Source organism: Odocoileus virginianus, chromosome 2 (genome assembly GCF_023699985.2).
Source record: "Odocoileus virginianus isolate 20LAN1187 ecotype Illinois chromosome 2, Ovbor_1.2, whole genome shotgun sequence".
NCBI lineage: Eukaryota > Metazoa > Chordata > Mammalia > Artiodactyla > Cervidae > Odocoileus > Odocoileus virginianus.
Genome location: NC_069675.1, coordinates 58,663,480 through 58,679,275, shown reverse-complemented (window position 1 = coordinate 58,679,275; position 15,796 = coordinate 58,663,480). Strand labels below are relative to the sequence as shown.

Genomic DNA, 15,796 nt, shown 5'->3' with positions numbered 1-15,796 from the left:
GTAGTTTTGTTGATAATAGAGTTCTTTCATTTTTCTGTGGACCAGTCATGATACTATGGTATTGTGAGTAACAGCTATGTAATCACAATAATAAAAGATGTTTATCAGTTTTCACAGTCAGTAGCCAGGCCAAAAATAAAAGATAGTTACAGCTGCAAGCCATAATGTGAACATGATTAACCTAAACAATATAGAATCATTACATACAGTTTGGGGGTTCAAGCAGAGTGATGTGATAAGTGGAAGTGCTTACATACACATGTTTTCATACACCCAGGCAGTCTGTGTCTTTTGGTTGGTGCATTTAATCCATTTACATTTAAGGTCATTATCAATATGTATGATTCTATTACCATTTTCTTAATTGTTTTGGATTTATTTTCTGTAGGTCTTTCTCTTGTCTTGTGTTTCCTGCCTAGAGAAGTTCCTCTAGCCTTTGTTGTACAGCTGGTTTGGTGGTACTGAATTCTCTTAACTTTTGCTTGTCTGTAAAGCTTTTGATTTCTCCATCAATCTGAGAATCTTGCTGAGGAGAGTGTTCTTGGTTGTAGCTTCTTCCCTTTCATCACTTTAAATATAACAAGCCATTCCCTTCTGGCTTGTAGACTTTCTGTTGAGAAATCAGCTGATAGCCTGATGGGAGTCACCTTGTATGTTATTTGTCATTCTTCCCTTATTGCTTTTAATATTTTATCTTTTTAAAAAATTTTTGTCAGTTTTAATTACTACGTGTCTTGGTGTGTTCCTCCTTGGGTTTTCCTGCCTGGGACTCTCTGTGCTTCCTGGACTTGGTTGACTATTTCCTTTCCCATGTTAGGGAAGTTTTCAACTATTATCTCTCATTTTCTCAGGTTCCTTCTCTCTCTCTTCTGCTTCTGGAACCCCTATAATGCGAATGTTGGTGTGTTTAATGTTATCCCTGAGGTCTTTTAGATTGTCTTCATTTCTTTTTATTCTTTTTTCTATATTCTGTTCTGTGGAAGTGATTTCCACCACTCTGTTCCTCAGGTCATTTGTCCCTTCTTCTGCTTCAGTTATTCTGTTGTTGATTTCTTCTCATGTGTTATTCATCTGTTGTTCTTTAATTTTTCTAGGTTTTGGTAAACATTTTTTGGATCTTCTCTATTGTTTTCTCAATATTCTGGATCATCTTCATTAACATTATTTTGAATTTTGTTTCTGGAAGGTTGCCTATCTCCACTTCATTTAGTTTTTTTTCTGGTATTTTACCTTGTCTCTATCTGGAACATAGCTTTCCGCTTTTTCATCCTGATTAACTTTCTATAATGGTTTTTTTCTAGCTGCCATGGGACTGTGGTTCTTCTTGCTTCTTCTGTCTGCCCTCTGATGGAGGAGGCTAAGAGGCTTGTGTCAGCTTCCTGATAGGAGGGACTGGTGGTAGGAAAAACAGGGTCTTGCTCTGGTGGACAAGGCCTTGCTCAATAAAGCTAATCCAATTATCTGCTGATGGGTGGATTGTGCTCCCTCCCTGGCAGTTGTTTGGCCTGAGATGACCCAGTCCCGGGGTCTACAGGCTGTATGGTAGGGTTAACCTCCAAGAGGCTTACACCAGCTCGGCTTGCTGCTGCCAGTGTCCCCGTCCCCGTGGTGAGCCCCTGCTGACCCAGGCCTTCACAGGAGAACCTCCAGCACTAACAAGGACATTTTGATTCAGTCTCCTGTGGGGTCACTGCTCCTTTCCCCTGGGTCTTGGTGCATGCAAGATTTCGTTTGTGCGCTCCAAGAGTGGAGTCTCTGTTTCCCCCAGTCCTATGGAAGTTCGATAATCAAATTCCACTGGCCTTCAAGGTCAGATTCCCTCAGGGTTTCCAGTCCCTTTGTCAGATCCCCAGGCTGGGAAGCCTGATGTTGGGTTCAGAACCTCCACAATGGCGGGAAAACTTCTTTGGTATTATTGTTCTCCAGTTTGTGGGTCAGTCACCTGGTGGGCGTGGGGTTTGATTTCATCATGATTGTGCCCCTCCTACCATCTCCCTCCGGCTTGTCACTGGGCATTGGGTATCTTTTTTTGGTGGGTTCCAGCATTCTCCTCTCAATGGTTGTTCAGAAGATAGTTGTAATTTTGGTGCTCTTGCAGGAGATGAACTCATGTCCTTCTTCTCCGTCATCTTGAACTGGAAGCCCACTCTAGTATTCTTGCCTGGGAAATCCCATGGACAGAGAAGCTGACTGCTACAGTAAATAGGGTTGCAAAGAGCCAGACGCAACTGAGCAACTAATGCACACACACGATGGCAGGAGGTTGAGGAAGTCCCCTTCTAGTCCTAGTCTACGGGGTTATGTTTTCTTCCATGGATGTTCGGTGTTTTCAAGTGCTTTTTCTGTGTTAAAATGATTGTGTGATTTTTCTGGTCATATAGTGAACTGATTAGTTTTCAGATGTTTCAGTGACCTTGCATTTGTGGGATAAATCTCTTGTTCATGGTATATTATCTTTTTAATATGTTGCTTAATTTGTTAATATTCTGTTAAGGATTTTTGTATTTGTTTACAGGAGGTACTGACCTTTAGTTTTCTTTTTTTTCTCCTGTAATGTTTGTCAGTTTTGGTCTCAATGTAATGCTGATATCATTAAATGCAATAGGAATCATTCCCTCCTCTTATATTTTGAGTTATGTAAAGGTGATATTATTTCTTCTCTTACTGTTTGAGACAGTTCACCAATGAAGTCATCTGGTTTTTTGTGTGTGTATGTTAAAGGTTTTTAAACATCCAAATTTAAATAATTTGGATCATTCAAGTTATCTATTTTTATTTCTTCTTAAATGGGATTTGATAATTTGTGTCTTTCAAGGAATACATTTCATTTAACTTATATTTATATCTGTAAAGTTAGTCATATTATTCACTTACTATTTTTTAATGTCTGTGGGTCCTGTAGTGATTATTGTTGATACTGAGAAGTGTATCTCCTCTTTTCCTCAATTTAGGCAGAAGTTGGTCAATTTTATACATTGTTCCAAAGAACCAGCTTTTGTTTTCATTAATTTTCCCTATAATAAGTATGTAATATTTATTATAATATTATAAATATAATAGTATATTATTATAAATATAATAATATTATAAATATACTCTAAAAATATTTCTTCTCTTTCTTTTAGGTCTTATTTGCTCTTCTTTCTCTAAGTGTTCTTAGTGTGGAAACTTGGGTTGATTTTAGACCTTTTTTCTTTTCTAACTGAAATGTAATGCTAGTAATTTCCCTTTAAGTAATACCATAACCACAGCTATATCTCACAAATTTTATTGTTATATTTTCATTTATTTCAAAATATTTTCTATATACTTTATACAATATTGATTAATTTCTAAATATTTAAAGATTTTTCAGGTTTTTTCCTGCATTTCCTAGTTATTTTACTATATTTTGCTATTATCTCTGTCTTTGGGGATATTACAGTTGTTTTATTTGTGTGTGCCTAGTCACTTCAGTTGTGTCTGACTCTCTGCAACCCCGTGAACCATGGCCCACCAGGCTCCTCTGTCTATGGGATTCTCCAGGCAAGAATACTGGAGTGGGTTGCCATTTCCTTCTCCAGTGATAAAGTATGAAGTGAAGTAGTCAAGTGAAGTTGCCCAGTCGTGTCCAACTCATTGCGACCCCATGGACTGTAGCCTACCAGGCTCCTCTGTCCATGAGATTTTCCAGGCAAGAGTACTGGAGTGGGTTGCCATTTCCTTCTCCTGTTTTATTTGTATGGTAGAAATATTACATAACAGTGTGCAATGGTACATCACTTCCCTGTTCCATGCTCCATGACATCACATTAGTGCTTGAAGTCAACTGTAGTGGGGGTAGTTATACCACTTACATTTACCAGCACACTTAGGATATCAGTGGGATGTTTTGTCACTTGAAAATCTTGGTGTATAAATCCTTATATACCAAAAATCCTCCAGATGTCTTTATGTTTTATATCGATTTTGGTTATATTGTGGTTTGGGAAACTATTTTGTATCATTTCAATGCATTTAAACTTAATGAGGCTTGTTTTATCTCCCAGAATAATGCTCCATCTTGGTTGGTGTTATATATGCACTTAAAAGAATGTGTATACTCTGCTGTTGTTGGGTGAAGAGTATTGTAAGTGTCAATTAGTTCCAATTCACTGATAATGTTTTTTGAGTATTTTCTGTTGTTACAGATTTTCTGTTTATACATTTTCTCAACTAGTTAGAGAGATGTGCTGAAATCTCCAGTGATAATTGTGGATTTTACTTTTTCTCCATTTAGTTTCATCATTTTTACTTTATTATTTTAGAGGTCTGTTATTAAGTGTTATGTTTCTTCATGAATTTTCAATGTTTTATTATAAAGTTCTAGAATTCTAGACAGATTCATTTTTATCTCTCAGCATTTTAAAAAACTCTACTGTTGTCTCTAGGTTGTATTATTTCAGAAACAAAGTTGACACTAAATCTTTATTTCCCTATGCATCATGTCTTTTTTAATTGGCTCCTTTTTAAGTTTTTCTCTTTATCACCTTTTAAACAATTTGAATTTTGACTATATGTTAGCTTTTCCTCTCAATACATCAGTTATTTCTCATGTTAGAAGTATTAGGGTATAGACAGACCAAATAGATTTCAGATATTTTTGGTTGTCTTCAAAATTCTTAAACATTAATATCTACTGTAAAGGAACCACACTGATTTATGAAGACTTCTAGCACTTTACTCTAGGATCATGAAGGTTTTCGGAGAAGGCAGTGGCAACCCACTCTAGTACTCTTGCCTGGGAAATCCCATGGACAGAGGAGCCTGGTAGGCTACAGCCCGTGGGGTTGTGAAGAGTTGGACACGACTGAGAGACTTCACTTTCATGCACTGGAGAAGGAAATGGCAACCCACTCCAGAATTCTTGCCTGGAGAATCCCAGAGACGTGAGCCTGGTGGGCTGCTGTCTGTGGGGTCGCCAGAGTCGGACATGACTGATGTGACTTAGCAGCAGCAGCAGCATGAAGACTTTTGGACAGTAGCATTTGTCGATTCTGCCAACACAAAAAGAATAGTAAAGTTTTATTGCTTAGTATAGTGGGGGTGCTGGTGTAAGTTGCTTCAGTTCTGTCTTACTCTTTGTGACCCTGTGGACTGTAGTCCTCCAGGCTCCTCTGTCCATGAGATTCTCCAGGCAAGAATACTGGAGTGGGTTGCCATTTCCTCCCTCAAGAATAGTCAGGGTAATTCCCCAGATTTCTTATCAAGTTGAGTCCTGCTGGTATAGCAGAAGATCTCATTTTTATATGAGTTGAAGTTAATATAAATAATTTCAGGATCTTTCTCATGAGCTAATACATTTTTAAAAATTCTGAAACCTATAACTGTTTCAGGTAAATGATGATGATGATGACAGTAATGAAGAGTTATAGTAGTATATTATATACTTTACAGATTCCAAATAACTTCACATACATTTTCTTATTTAACTTTATGATTATTTGTACTGAGAAGTTTTTGTAGCTTCACTCAAATCAGTAAACGTTTGCAGAAGGAAAAAGATTTTACAAACAAATATTTTTTAAAAGCTTAAAAAAAAACTTAAAAGGTGCTAGTACTTATTGTCATTTTATTACACAGAATTTGTTAGTTTCAAAAGAGTTCTTCCATATTTAAAAGATAAGATAAAATTCTAACAGAATGCCTCTCCCCCTACTCCCTGCTTTGTTTGATGTTCTTATTTCTATTAGCTTAGAAGTGGATTTTCTTTAGTTATGCAAGAGGATCAATAACAGGATTAAATTATTTCTTTACAAATAATCATTTCTTTACAATAATCTCAAAAATGACAGAATGGTCTCTGTTCGTTCCAAGGCAAACCATTCAGTATCACAGTAATCCAAGTCTATGCCCCAACCATTAATGCTGAACAAACTGAAGTTGAGTGGATCTATGAAGACTTATAAGACCTTCTAGAACTAACACTCAAAAAAGATGTCCTTTTCATTATAGGGGACTGGAATGCAAAAGTAGGAAGTCAAGAGATAACCTGGAGTAACAGGCAAATTTGGCCTCAGAGTACAAAATGAAGTAGGGCAAAAGCTAATAGAATTTTTCCAAGGGAAGGCACTGGTGATAGCAAACACCCTCTTCCAACAATACAAGAGAAGACTACATGTGGACATCACCAGATGGTCAGTACTTTATATTCTTTGCAGCCAAAGAGGGGGAAGCTCTATACAGTCAGTAAAAATAAGACTGGGAGCTGACTGTGGCTCAGATCATGAACTCCTTATTGCCAAATTCAGACTGAAATTGAAGAAAGTAGGGAAAAATCACTAGATCACTCAGGTGTGACCCAAATCAAATCCCTTATGATTATACAGTGGAAGTAACAAACAGATTCAAGAGATTAAATCTGATAGAGTGCCTGAAGAAATATGGATGGAGGTTTGTGACATTGTACAGGAGGCAGTGATCAAGACCATCCCAAGAAAAAGAAATGCAAAAAAGGCAAAATGGTTGTCTGAAGGGGCTATACTAATAGCTGTGAAAAGAAGAGAAGCTAAAGGCAAAGGAGAAAAGGATATATCCATTCGAATGCAGAGTTCCAAAGAATAGCAAGGAGAGTTAAGAAAGCCTTCCTCATTGATCAGTGCAAAGAAATAGAGGAAAACAATAGAATGGGAAAGACTAGAGATCGTTTCAAGAAAATTAGATATACCGAGGGAACATTTCATGCACAGATGGACTCAATAAAGGACAGAAATGGTATGGACCTAATAGAAGCAGAAGATGTTAAGAAGAGGTGACAATTGGAATATGGGATTTCAAAGGTGGCCACTACAGTTTTTATTTTCAAATCAAACTGTACAATTATAGCCTGTTGTCTCCAATGTGATGAGGAAAGGAGGAGATTGTTGCCTAGAATTTCTGTCTACGGCTGTGCTGAGGTCTCTGTACCTAGAGGAAGGGGACTGGAGGAGGGAGCCACATTCTAGGCAAGGCATAAGGAAAAGTGGATATGTACATAACTTTAAAATTGTAGATGTTCAATTTTTCTGTTAGAGGATACTTTTTTCCGCTCCACCTACAAACCGATCTCTAGTTCTTCTCATTATGTCCAAAAATTCAGCATGTGAGTTCCGACAATAAAGAAACATGGGTAATTTTGTTTGTTCTGACAGTTCAAACTGTTTTTTCAAAATACTTGAGCTGAGTATCTTTGGGACAAAACTGTAGTCGGTCAAAATCAAGTCCACATTCCCCTATTGCTACATATTCCAAATGTCCATATTGCATTTATATTTTTACTTAGAAAGCCTATTAAGGTTATTTAGGATTTTAAAGAAAAAGTATTGTAATAAAATTGTGCCTTCATGTCCTTAGGTGCATTCATTTGATGGTACCAAGGAAGCAGCAGCTGCTTTGATGGACTTGGGTCTCTATATAGGGTTTAATGGTTGGTAGGTCCTTAAGTGCTTTTAACTTTTATATTAAGCAGATTCCTTAAATTGTTTTATAGTGAATTGCTGATAAAGATTTAAATTTGTTTTATTAAAATTTGTGTATGTGTATTGTAAAAAAAAAAAAAAGAAGAGGTGACAAGAATACACAGAAGAACTATGCAAAAAAGATGTTCATGACCCAGATTACCACAATGGTGTGATCACTCACCTAGATCCAGATATCCTGGAATGTGAAGTCAAGTGGCTCTTAGGAAGTATCACTACTAACAAAGCTAGTGGCGGGGATGGAATTCCAGCTGAGCTATTTCAAATCCTAAAAGATGATGCTATGAAAGTGCTGCACTCAATATGCCAGCAAATTTGGAAAACTCAGCAGTGGCATCAGGACTGGAAAAGGTCAACTTTCGTTCTAATCCCAAAGAAAAGCAATGCTAAGGAATGTTCAAACTATTGCATAATTTGCACTCATCTCACACACTAGCAAAGTAATGCTCAAAATTTTCCAAGCCAGGCTTCAACAGTATGTGAATTATGAACTTCCAGATGTTCAAGCTAGTAATAGAAAAGGCAGAGGAACCAGGGATCAAATTGCCAACATCCGTTGCATCATCTAAAAAGCAAGAGAGTTCCAGAAAAACATCTGCTATATTGACTATGCCAAAGCCTTTGACTGTGTGAATCACAACAAACTATGGAAAATTCTTAAAGAGATGGAAATACCAGACCACCTGAACTGCCTCCTGAGAAATCTGTATGCAAGTCAAGAAGCAACAGTTAGAACTGGACATGGAACAACAGACTGGTTTCAAATAGGGAAAGGATAATGTCAAGGCTGTATATTGTCACCCTGCTTATGTAACTTATATGCAGAGTACATCATACGAAATGCCAGACTGGATGAAGCACAAGCAGGAATTAAGATTGCTGGGAGAAATATCAATAACCTCAGATACACAGACGCCACCACCCTTATGGCAGAAAGTGAAGAACTACGGAGCCCTCTGATGAAAGTAAAAGAGGAGAGTTAAGAAGTTGGCTTAAAACTCAACATTCAGAAAACGAAGGTCATGGCTTCAGGTCCCATCACTTCATGGCAAGTAGATGGGGAAACAATGGAAACAGTGAGATACTTTATTTCAGGGGGCTCCAAAATCACTGCAGATGATGACTGGAGCCATGGAATTAAAAGATGCTTGCTCCTTGGAAGGAAAGCTATGACCAACCTAGATTAAAAAGCAGAGACATTGCTCTGCTAGCAAAGATCTGTTTAATCAAAGCTATAGTTTTTCCTAAGTCATGTATGGATGTGCAAGTTGGACTATAAAGAGAGCTGCATGCTGAAGAATTGATGCTTTTGAACTGTGGTGTTGGAGAATACTCTTCAGAGTCCCTTGGACTGCAAGGAGATCCAACCAGTCCATGGTTGGACGATCAGTCCAGAATTTTCATTGGAAGGACTGATGCTGAAGGTCAAACTCCAATACCTTAGCCACCTGATGAGAAGAACTGACGCCTTGGAAAAGACCCTGATGCCAGGAAAGATTGAAGATGGGAGGATAAAGGGACAACAGAGGATAAGATGGTGGATGGTATCACCGACTCAATGGACATGAGTTTGAGCAAGCTCCAGGAACTGGTGATGGAGAGGGAAGCCTGGCATGCTGCAGTCCATGGGGTTGCAAAGGGTCAGATACAACTGAGTGACTGAACTGAACTGAATGATCATTAGTAATCAAAGATGATAATCTTTAAATGCCAATTTAAAGTAAATTGGTATGTGTTTTTAAATATTTTATTTTTCTTCTCCCAATTATTTTTATTAGTTGGAGGCTAATTACAATATTCTAGTGGTTTTTGCCATACATTGACATGAATCAGCCATGGATTTACATGGGTTCCCCATCCTGAACCTCCCTCTCACCTCCCTCCCCATACCATCCCTCTGGACCATCCCAGTGCACCAGCCCCGAGCACTTGTCTCATGCATCCAACCTGGACTGGCGATCTGTTTCACACTGAATAATATGCATGTCATGAATATTTGTACTTTTTTCTGCCAAGTACATGGGGCTGAAGATCAGATGCAACCTAGAACTAATGAATCTGGTCAACAAGAATTGTGTTACATCAAAATTCTGTCTTTATGTATATACCACAGGGACTTCCCTGGTGGTCCAGTGGTTAAGAATCTGCCTTCCAATGCAGGAGACGTGGGTTTGATTCTTGATCAGGGAACTAAGATCTCGTGAGGCAACTGAACTCATATGCCGCTACTAAAGAAGCCATGTGCTTGTGCCACAGCTGCTGAGCCCACATGCTCTGGAGCATGTGCACCATAACTAGAGAAGCCTGTACTCTGCAACGAAAAGGTCACCTTTCGCAGTGAAGACCCAGCACAGCTAAAAATGCACACACACACACACAATAGAGGCCTAAATCACATATGGGAAATTCAGTTAGCTATTGTGATTTACCTAAAAGTTCTCACATTTATTCATTTTTAGTCTAAACAGTTTGATCATGTAGAGTAAAAAGTTTTAATATATGGTGAATGGTAAGCATAAGCAAGATGGAGTTGGTAGGTGATACTTGAAGATTTGACCACAGTGCCATATGAGTATTGGCCCCCGCAAACCCCACATTTCAAGCTCTTTATGCAAGGAAAGATCAGGTTTTTTTTTTCCCTCTCTAGAATTAAATGTGTTTTTGTTATTTTTATTTTTAAATGATTCACTTGATTTTATATATTTTTTGTGACAGGTATCTTCACACAAGGACACCTGGGTCTGGTAGACATCATCTTCCAGTATGTTCACTGTGATGAGATCTATGAGGCAATAAACATCCTGAGTAGTATGAACTGGGACAGTCTGGGCTATGAGTGCTTTATCAGCATGTGTGCCATTGTAAACCATCTTCTTAGACAAAAGCTCACACCAGAGAGAGAAGGTCAGATTTAAAATATATTTCATAAGTGAGTTTTGTATATACTGAAATATGTTTTATGAGTTGGTTATTTTTTGAGGATGCTTTGGAGTTGTGTTACTGGAACTTAAAAGACAAAAATATTCATGCCATATTAAACTGACAAAATCAGGTATCAAATAATTACTCCCATATGGTAACTTACTGTATAGTATTTGTCAACATAATAACTTTTCTGTATATACCTGTGTTGGAACTCACAATGAAGTCATTGCACATTTCAGACTAAATTCATATGTAGAATATGCTCAGATTTTAAACTTTGATGAGGAATTTAATGTACTTTCTAGGGTTTGGAAGACAAAGAGTCCTAAAAAATCCTTATTTCTCCTTCACTTTAAACATTAGTATTTCTCACATCCCAAGTTCTTTGTCCAGACAGTAGACCTTACCGCTGATTGTGTGTGTTTGTGTGTGTGACAGAGAGATTACAGCTTAGGTTGTTCTTGTTTTCATTCTAACTTAAGACTTGTAATCGCCCTCTACCTTCTGGCTGCTTGGATTTCCTAACCTTCTGTAAAGAAGTAATTTTTGTCCATAGGATCTCAGATGTTTATTTTCAGAGAGAGATGAGGCACTGTAACCTCCCCACCAAAAAAAGGGGGAAAAAAAGTGCCACATGCAATAATGAAATCAGTTTTTATGTTTTGCAGTATATATTATTTTTATTATGAGTAATTTATTTTCTCAATGTAAAATGCATCTAAACATTCTTGAATTTGTATCTTTATTTCAAATGTTTGTGATTAGCATTGACATTAATAGTGAGAAACCATGGCCAATGAAGACGTTTCTATACGTGATTTACAAAGTAAAGAAAACAGGAAATATGTCAAAAAGCCTTTACAGGAGAGCTTTTTCCCCTCACTGTTTTCTTTCCATATTTATAGATTTTCTTATTCCATTTTATTCCATTTCAAAGTAAACATGGTAGATAGTATTCTGTACCTAACCTTCTTTTTAGTAATTTTGGAGAAGAATAATCTGTATGAACATGTTCTTTTAAGAAGTCTGCATCATGAGACTTGGCCTCAACTCATAGGAGGCCCACAATATTTATTTAATGTTAATTGATTGTGCTTTTTGGAGGTAGTCCAACACATCTATGGAGATTCCAGTGCATCTGCAATGAGAAAATGCCTAGCACATGCTTGACCCACAGTAGGTACTCAATGGATATTAGTTAAAAATAAAAAGAGTATAACTTCAGAATTTGGGGGCTCTAAGATTACTGTAATATTTTCACCTGCAGAGTTATCTGAAGTAATTATTTGTTAGTATTGGTATACTCTCAAGATTAGGTAGATAGCAGGGTCCCTAAAGAAAGCCTGTTGTGGTACACATAACCGATGTAAGAGATGATAAATTTACAGTTGAGGAAATATGAAGACAGCAATATATTGACTCTTTACTCAGAACACCGTGAAATTGTTAGCACCGTAGTGAATTTGTGTTGTAAGATTCCTGTGTAGTAAGTAAGATTATTAGGGGATTCACAAATGGCTATTATCAGGTTCCTGCCTTAATAAAGGATATTATCAAGGAACCATATTGGGTGGATAGGGAAATAAAAAATTTGTATGATACACTAGGCTATTAAAATAAAATGCTTTCATGATGCTAGGTTATCAGAATATGTACATTTTAAGTAGGTGTATGCATTTTCCCCCAAGTAATTGCAAAACACTTTTCTAAAACATTCACATTCTTCTCTGTTGAGATTTATTCTATCTGAATCTAACAAATTTGACATGGTAATTTGTTTCCTTTTATTAATGGAGCCCAGCGAGCTCTTTTATTTGTAGCTGGGGCTGTGGTTATCTTCAAGATCTTCATTTCTGCCTTAAACATCAAGCTGGGCTATCTAATGAATCTGTAACTGTGCTGGGAGCTACAAGTATTCCGTGTAGGCTCAGACATTTCAGATGTACGAAACACGCTGTCAAGAAAACAAGCAATGGCAGGAGAATCTGGCTTGCTTTCACAATGGCATTGCTGTATTCAATTTTAATCTAAATTGACTGCTGCTTTGAAAGAAAATACCCCCAAAGTTCATCTTACTTTACTGTCTAGATCTGAGATTAAAAAAAAGAAATTACCAGCAGCTTAGCAAAGTCCATAGCAATTACTCTGATGAGGTATTTAATACTTTCAAACCCAAATATACCTAAAAGAGTTCTGCTAAATAAGATATTGTTTATTCAACCTAGTGCTACTAGTGCAAAAAAAATCAGTGGAATCCTGCTGTGAGCTGTATCCTCATACAGCTACCACCATCATGGTAATTCTATATTTCACAGTTATTTCTTGGAGGTAACACAACCCCACTGGCATGTCTTGGCAAAAGTGTAAATTAGACAAAAAGTGCCCTTTTCTCCCAATCACTGGACCTTTGGCTTATCAAACCTGCTCTCTGGTCCTTCTTTGCTATCAGGAAGTCAGTTGACCAGAGTCGATTAGCATGGGATCCCTCCAGGGATGTTAGCTTTCACCCTTGGACAAAACGAAGGGTGTTGTGTTGTTTAGGACAGTATTTAGGAAACGGAGGGGGATTTTTGATCTTCAAGTTGTAACAAAGAAATATTATTACTCCAATAAGTTTATTTTTATTTGCATTATTTTTAAAGATATTTCTAATACTGATTTCAATGCCTAATGTAGTAAGACTAGTTTTCTCCTTTCAGCTAAAGAGAGTAAATGTGCACACTGTGAGTTGATTTTACTGGAAATACTAGTTTCAAATTGTGTTACTCTGATGAGTCACTGTTTTAATTACCCATTTGTGGTGAGAGGTTGATTCATTATGGATTTCTTCAGTTATGACAGCTTTTTGTTGCTCAGAGTCATTGTCAGCTTTGCTTCAAGTGAAAGTTTATACACAGGTTTGTTTTTGTACCAGCTGTCATATTTTAATTTCATCTTTTCCTGCAACAGGCTCACATTTCGTCCAAGTTTGCAAAACCTGACTGACTGCAAACATGAGTATTCTGTTGTAATTGAAGGAGTTTCACTTGTTTTAGTGCTGCTATGTTTGAATTCCACAGCACAGCTTGAGGCAAGCCTTGGAACCTTCTATGCTCCAACAAGACCACTCCTGGATACAACTGTATTAGAATACAGAGACCAAATCAGCAAATATGCAAGGAGATTCTTCCACCACTTGCTCAGGTAAATGATAATTTTGGATTAATTAGTGTCAGACTAATTACCTATTTTAGGAACCATCTTCTTTACTTAGAATATTCCGTAATATGTCTATCTCTTTCCTAGTAATCTGTCCCTTAAGAGAAAAACAAATAAGTTCTTGATATTCTTTCTTTAATTTGTTCTTGTTTTCCTATTAAGGACTATACTGGAGTATCATTGAGGTCTTTTACATCATCAGTACACTTTAATATAATTGCCCCTTAAATATGAAAGCAAAAATTACCAACTTTGTTAAGTTGTTTTAAAAATATTAACTTAATTGTACTCTTAAGAACAGAGAAATGACATGTAAATCCATGGCTAACTCATTTCAATGTATGACAAAAACCACTGCAATGTTGTAAAGTAATTAGCCTCCAACTAATAAAAAGAAGAAAAAAAAAAAGAACAGAGAAATGTTTAATTTCAGCTAAAATAAATGTACTATAAAGTTATAAGACAGTCTGCTGGTTTGCTTTACTTTCAGAATTACTATAGAGAAATTTGTCCATTGTTTTCCTATATAATGTAGCAAGTTGCTAGCTTCACTGTGTCTCATTTTCTCACCTTTAAATTCCTTTAATTCCTTTAATCTTAAGGATTATATGAAAAATTAGGTAATGTCAAGAAATTACTCTGAGACATATACTGTAGAAGTCGAAGGATAATATAGAGCATATTCTCTATATATAAAATTGCAAAAAATGGGTGGAAGATGAATGGATGGATGGAGATAAATAACTAGCCAGTTACTTTAGGGATACACCTAAAAATATCAATGCTAGAAATAAAAACAGGGAAGTGTTCAGAACAAAATTTAGGATATTGTGGAGCAGGTTAAGAGAAATACCAGAGAAGAAGCCCATTGGAACCTCGAAGGTATTAGTAATATTCCTTTTCTTAAAGTGAGTGCAGCATATATCAGGGTCCATTAAAAAGTATTATTCTTTGAGCTGAAAGTATACATTTTGTATACTTTAATATATGATATATTTTATAATAGAAAGTAATAGAATTTTCAGTTACTATGTCCAGTTGAACTGGGTTTCAATTTTACTTCTAGTGTACCCTAACTGTTACAGTTCTTTTTAACTCAGGAAATTTCTGAGTTTATCAATTGACAAGTGAATAAACTATTTATAAAGTGGCACTTTGATCTCTACCAAATAGTGAAACCTTTGGAAAACAAGTCTTTTTAGAAGCTAGAAATGTTAATATATTGTATATGTTATGACCTACAATTAAATGTTGCCTTTTTATTTGAATGACTTTGGTATATTCCAAGAGATCCTTCACCCTAAATGAAGCAGTGGTCTATTTATAAACATATACATCTTCATGACAAAGATACTGAAACTGATATCACATTTATTTGGACTTAGGGCTTTATTCTTTGCTCTATTAGTCTACTTTCCTTGTTTCTGGGGAAAATTAATTAATTCACCTCTTGCCTGAAGAGCACAAAAAGATTAACATTAATGAAGCTGACATTCTGGTGGCATATTCTTAGTGGCTTCACTGTCTCTGCCCTGATTTTATTGTGATTTGGTTGTGCATAAGTATCACATTTTATAATGCTGCTGGCTTTAGAATACTCATATCCTACTAATGTTCACACGTTCTACTGATGTGCAATTTTTTCATTGATTGTCCTCATAGTATTCTAATTATTACTTGGATGTATTTTGATGAGGTGACTATTAGTGCCATTACTATTAGACTGTAGCTTTTCTGTGTGATTACATCTGAAATTGAACATTGTCTCTTAGAGTGTACTAGGTTTTTCATATTTCCTTTTTTGTATGCTTCCTGTTGTTTCAATTATAAGGAATGTTTGGTAGTTCTTCTGACAGTAGGCTATACATGGCATTAGAAAAAAGAAATGTAAGTTTAGAAGAAATTGAATGAGATAGCTTAAGTTAGAACCATCCTTTTGTTTAATCTGCCAACAAGAAGTTCTCCTGCGTTAAGTGAGGAGAAAAAGTCCAAGTACAATTTTGTATTTGTGAAGTACTAGAATTGCATCACGTTTTCACTTTTTTCTGTACTTTGCTAGCCAGTATTTAAATACTCTAAAAAAAAAGTTATTAGATAATGGAATAAGTCGTAACAGTGAAGATCATCATAAAGTAAATTAAAGATGAAGAAAAGGAGCACCATGCAGAGTAGGGATATATCTAAGATCAGTTGCTGGT

General features: G+C 36.4%; 1 protein-coding gene across 9 annotated transcripts in view; it reads left to right on the top strand.

Moving 5' to 3' along the window:
• The window catches only part of WDPCP (WD repeat containing planar cell polarity effector), a 273,308-nt gene that overhangs the window by 172,648 nt on the left and 84,864 nt on the right, over positions 1 to 15,796 (top strand). For 7 of the 9 annotated variants that reach the window (XR_011492660.1, XM_070480150.1, XM_070480148.1 and 4 more), the window contains 2 exons: positions 10,191 to 10,379; positions 13,460 to 13,583. Coding sequence is in view for 8 of the 9 variants with exons in the window: in XM_070480150.1 (XP_070336251.1) it covers positions 10,191 to 10,379; positions 13,460 to 13,583 (313 nt within the window). In the remaining variant the exon portion in view is untranslated. The other 2 variants (XM_070480152.1, XM_070480151.1) reach the window with 2 other exon arrangements.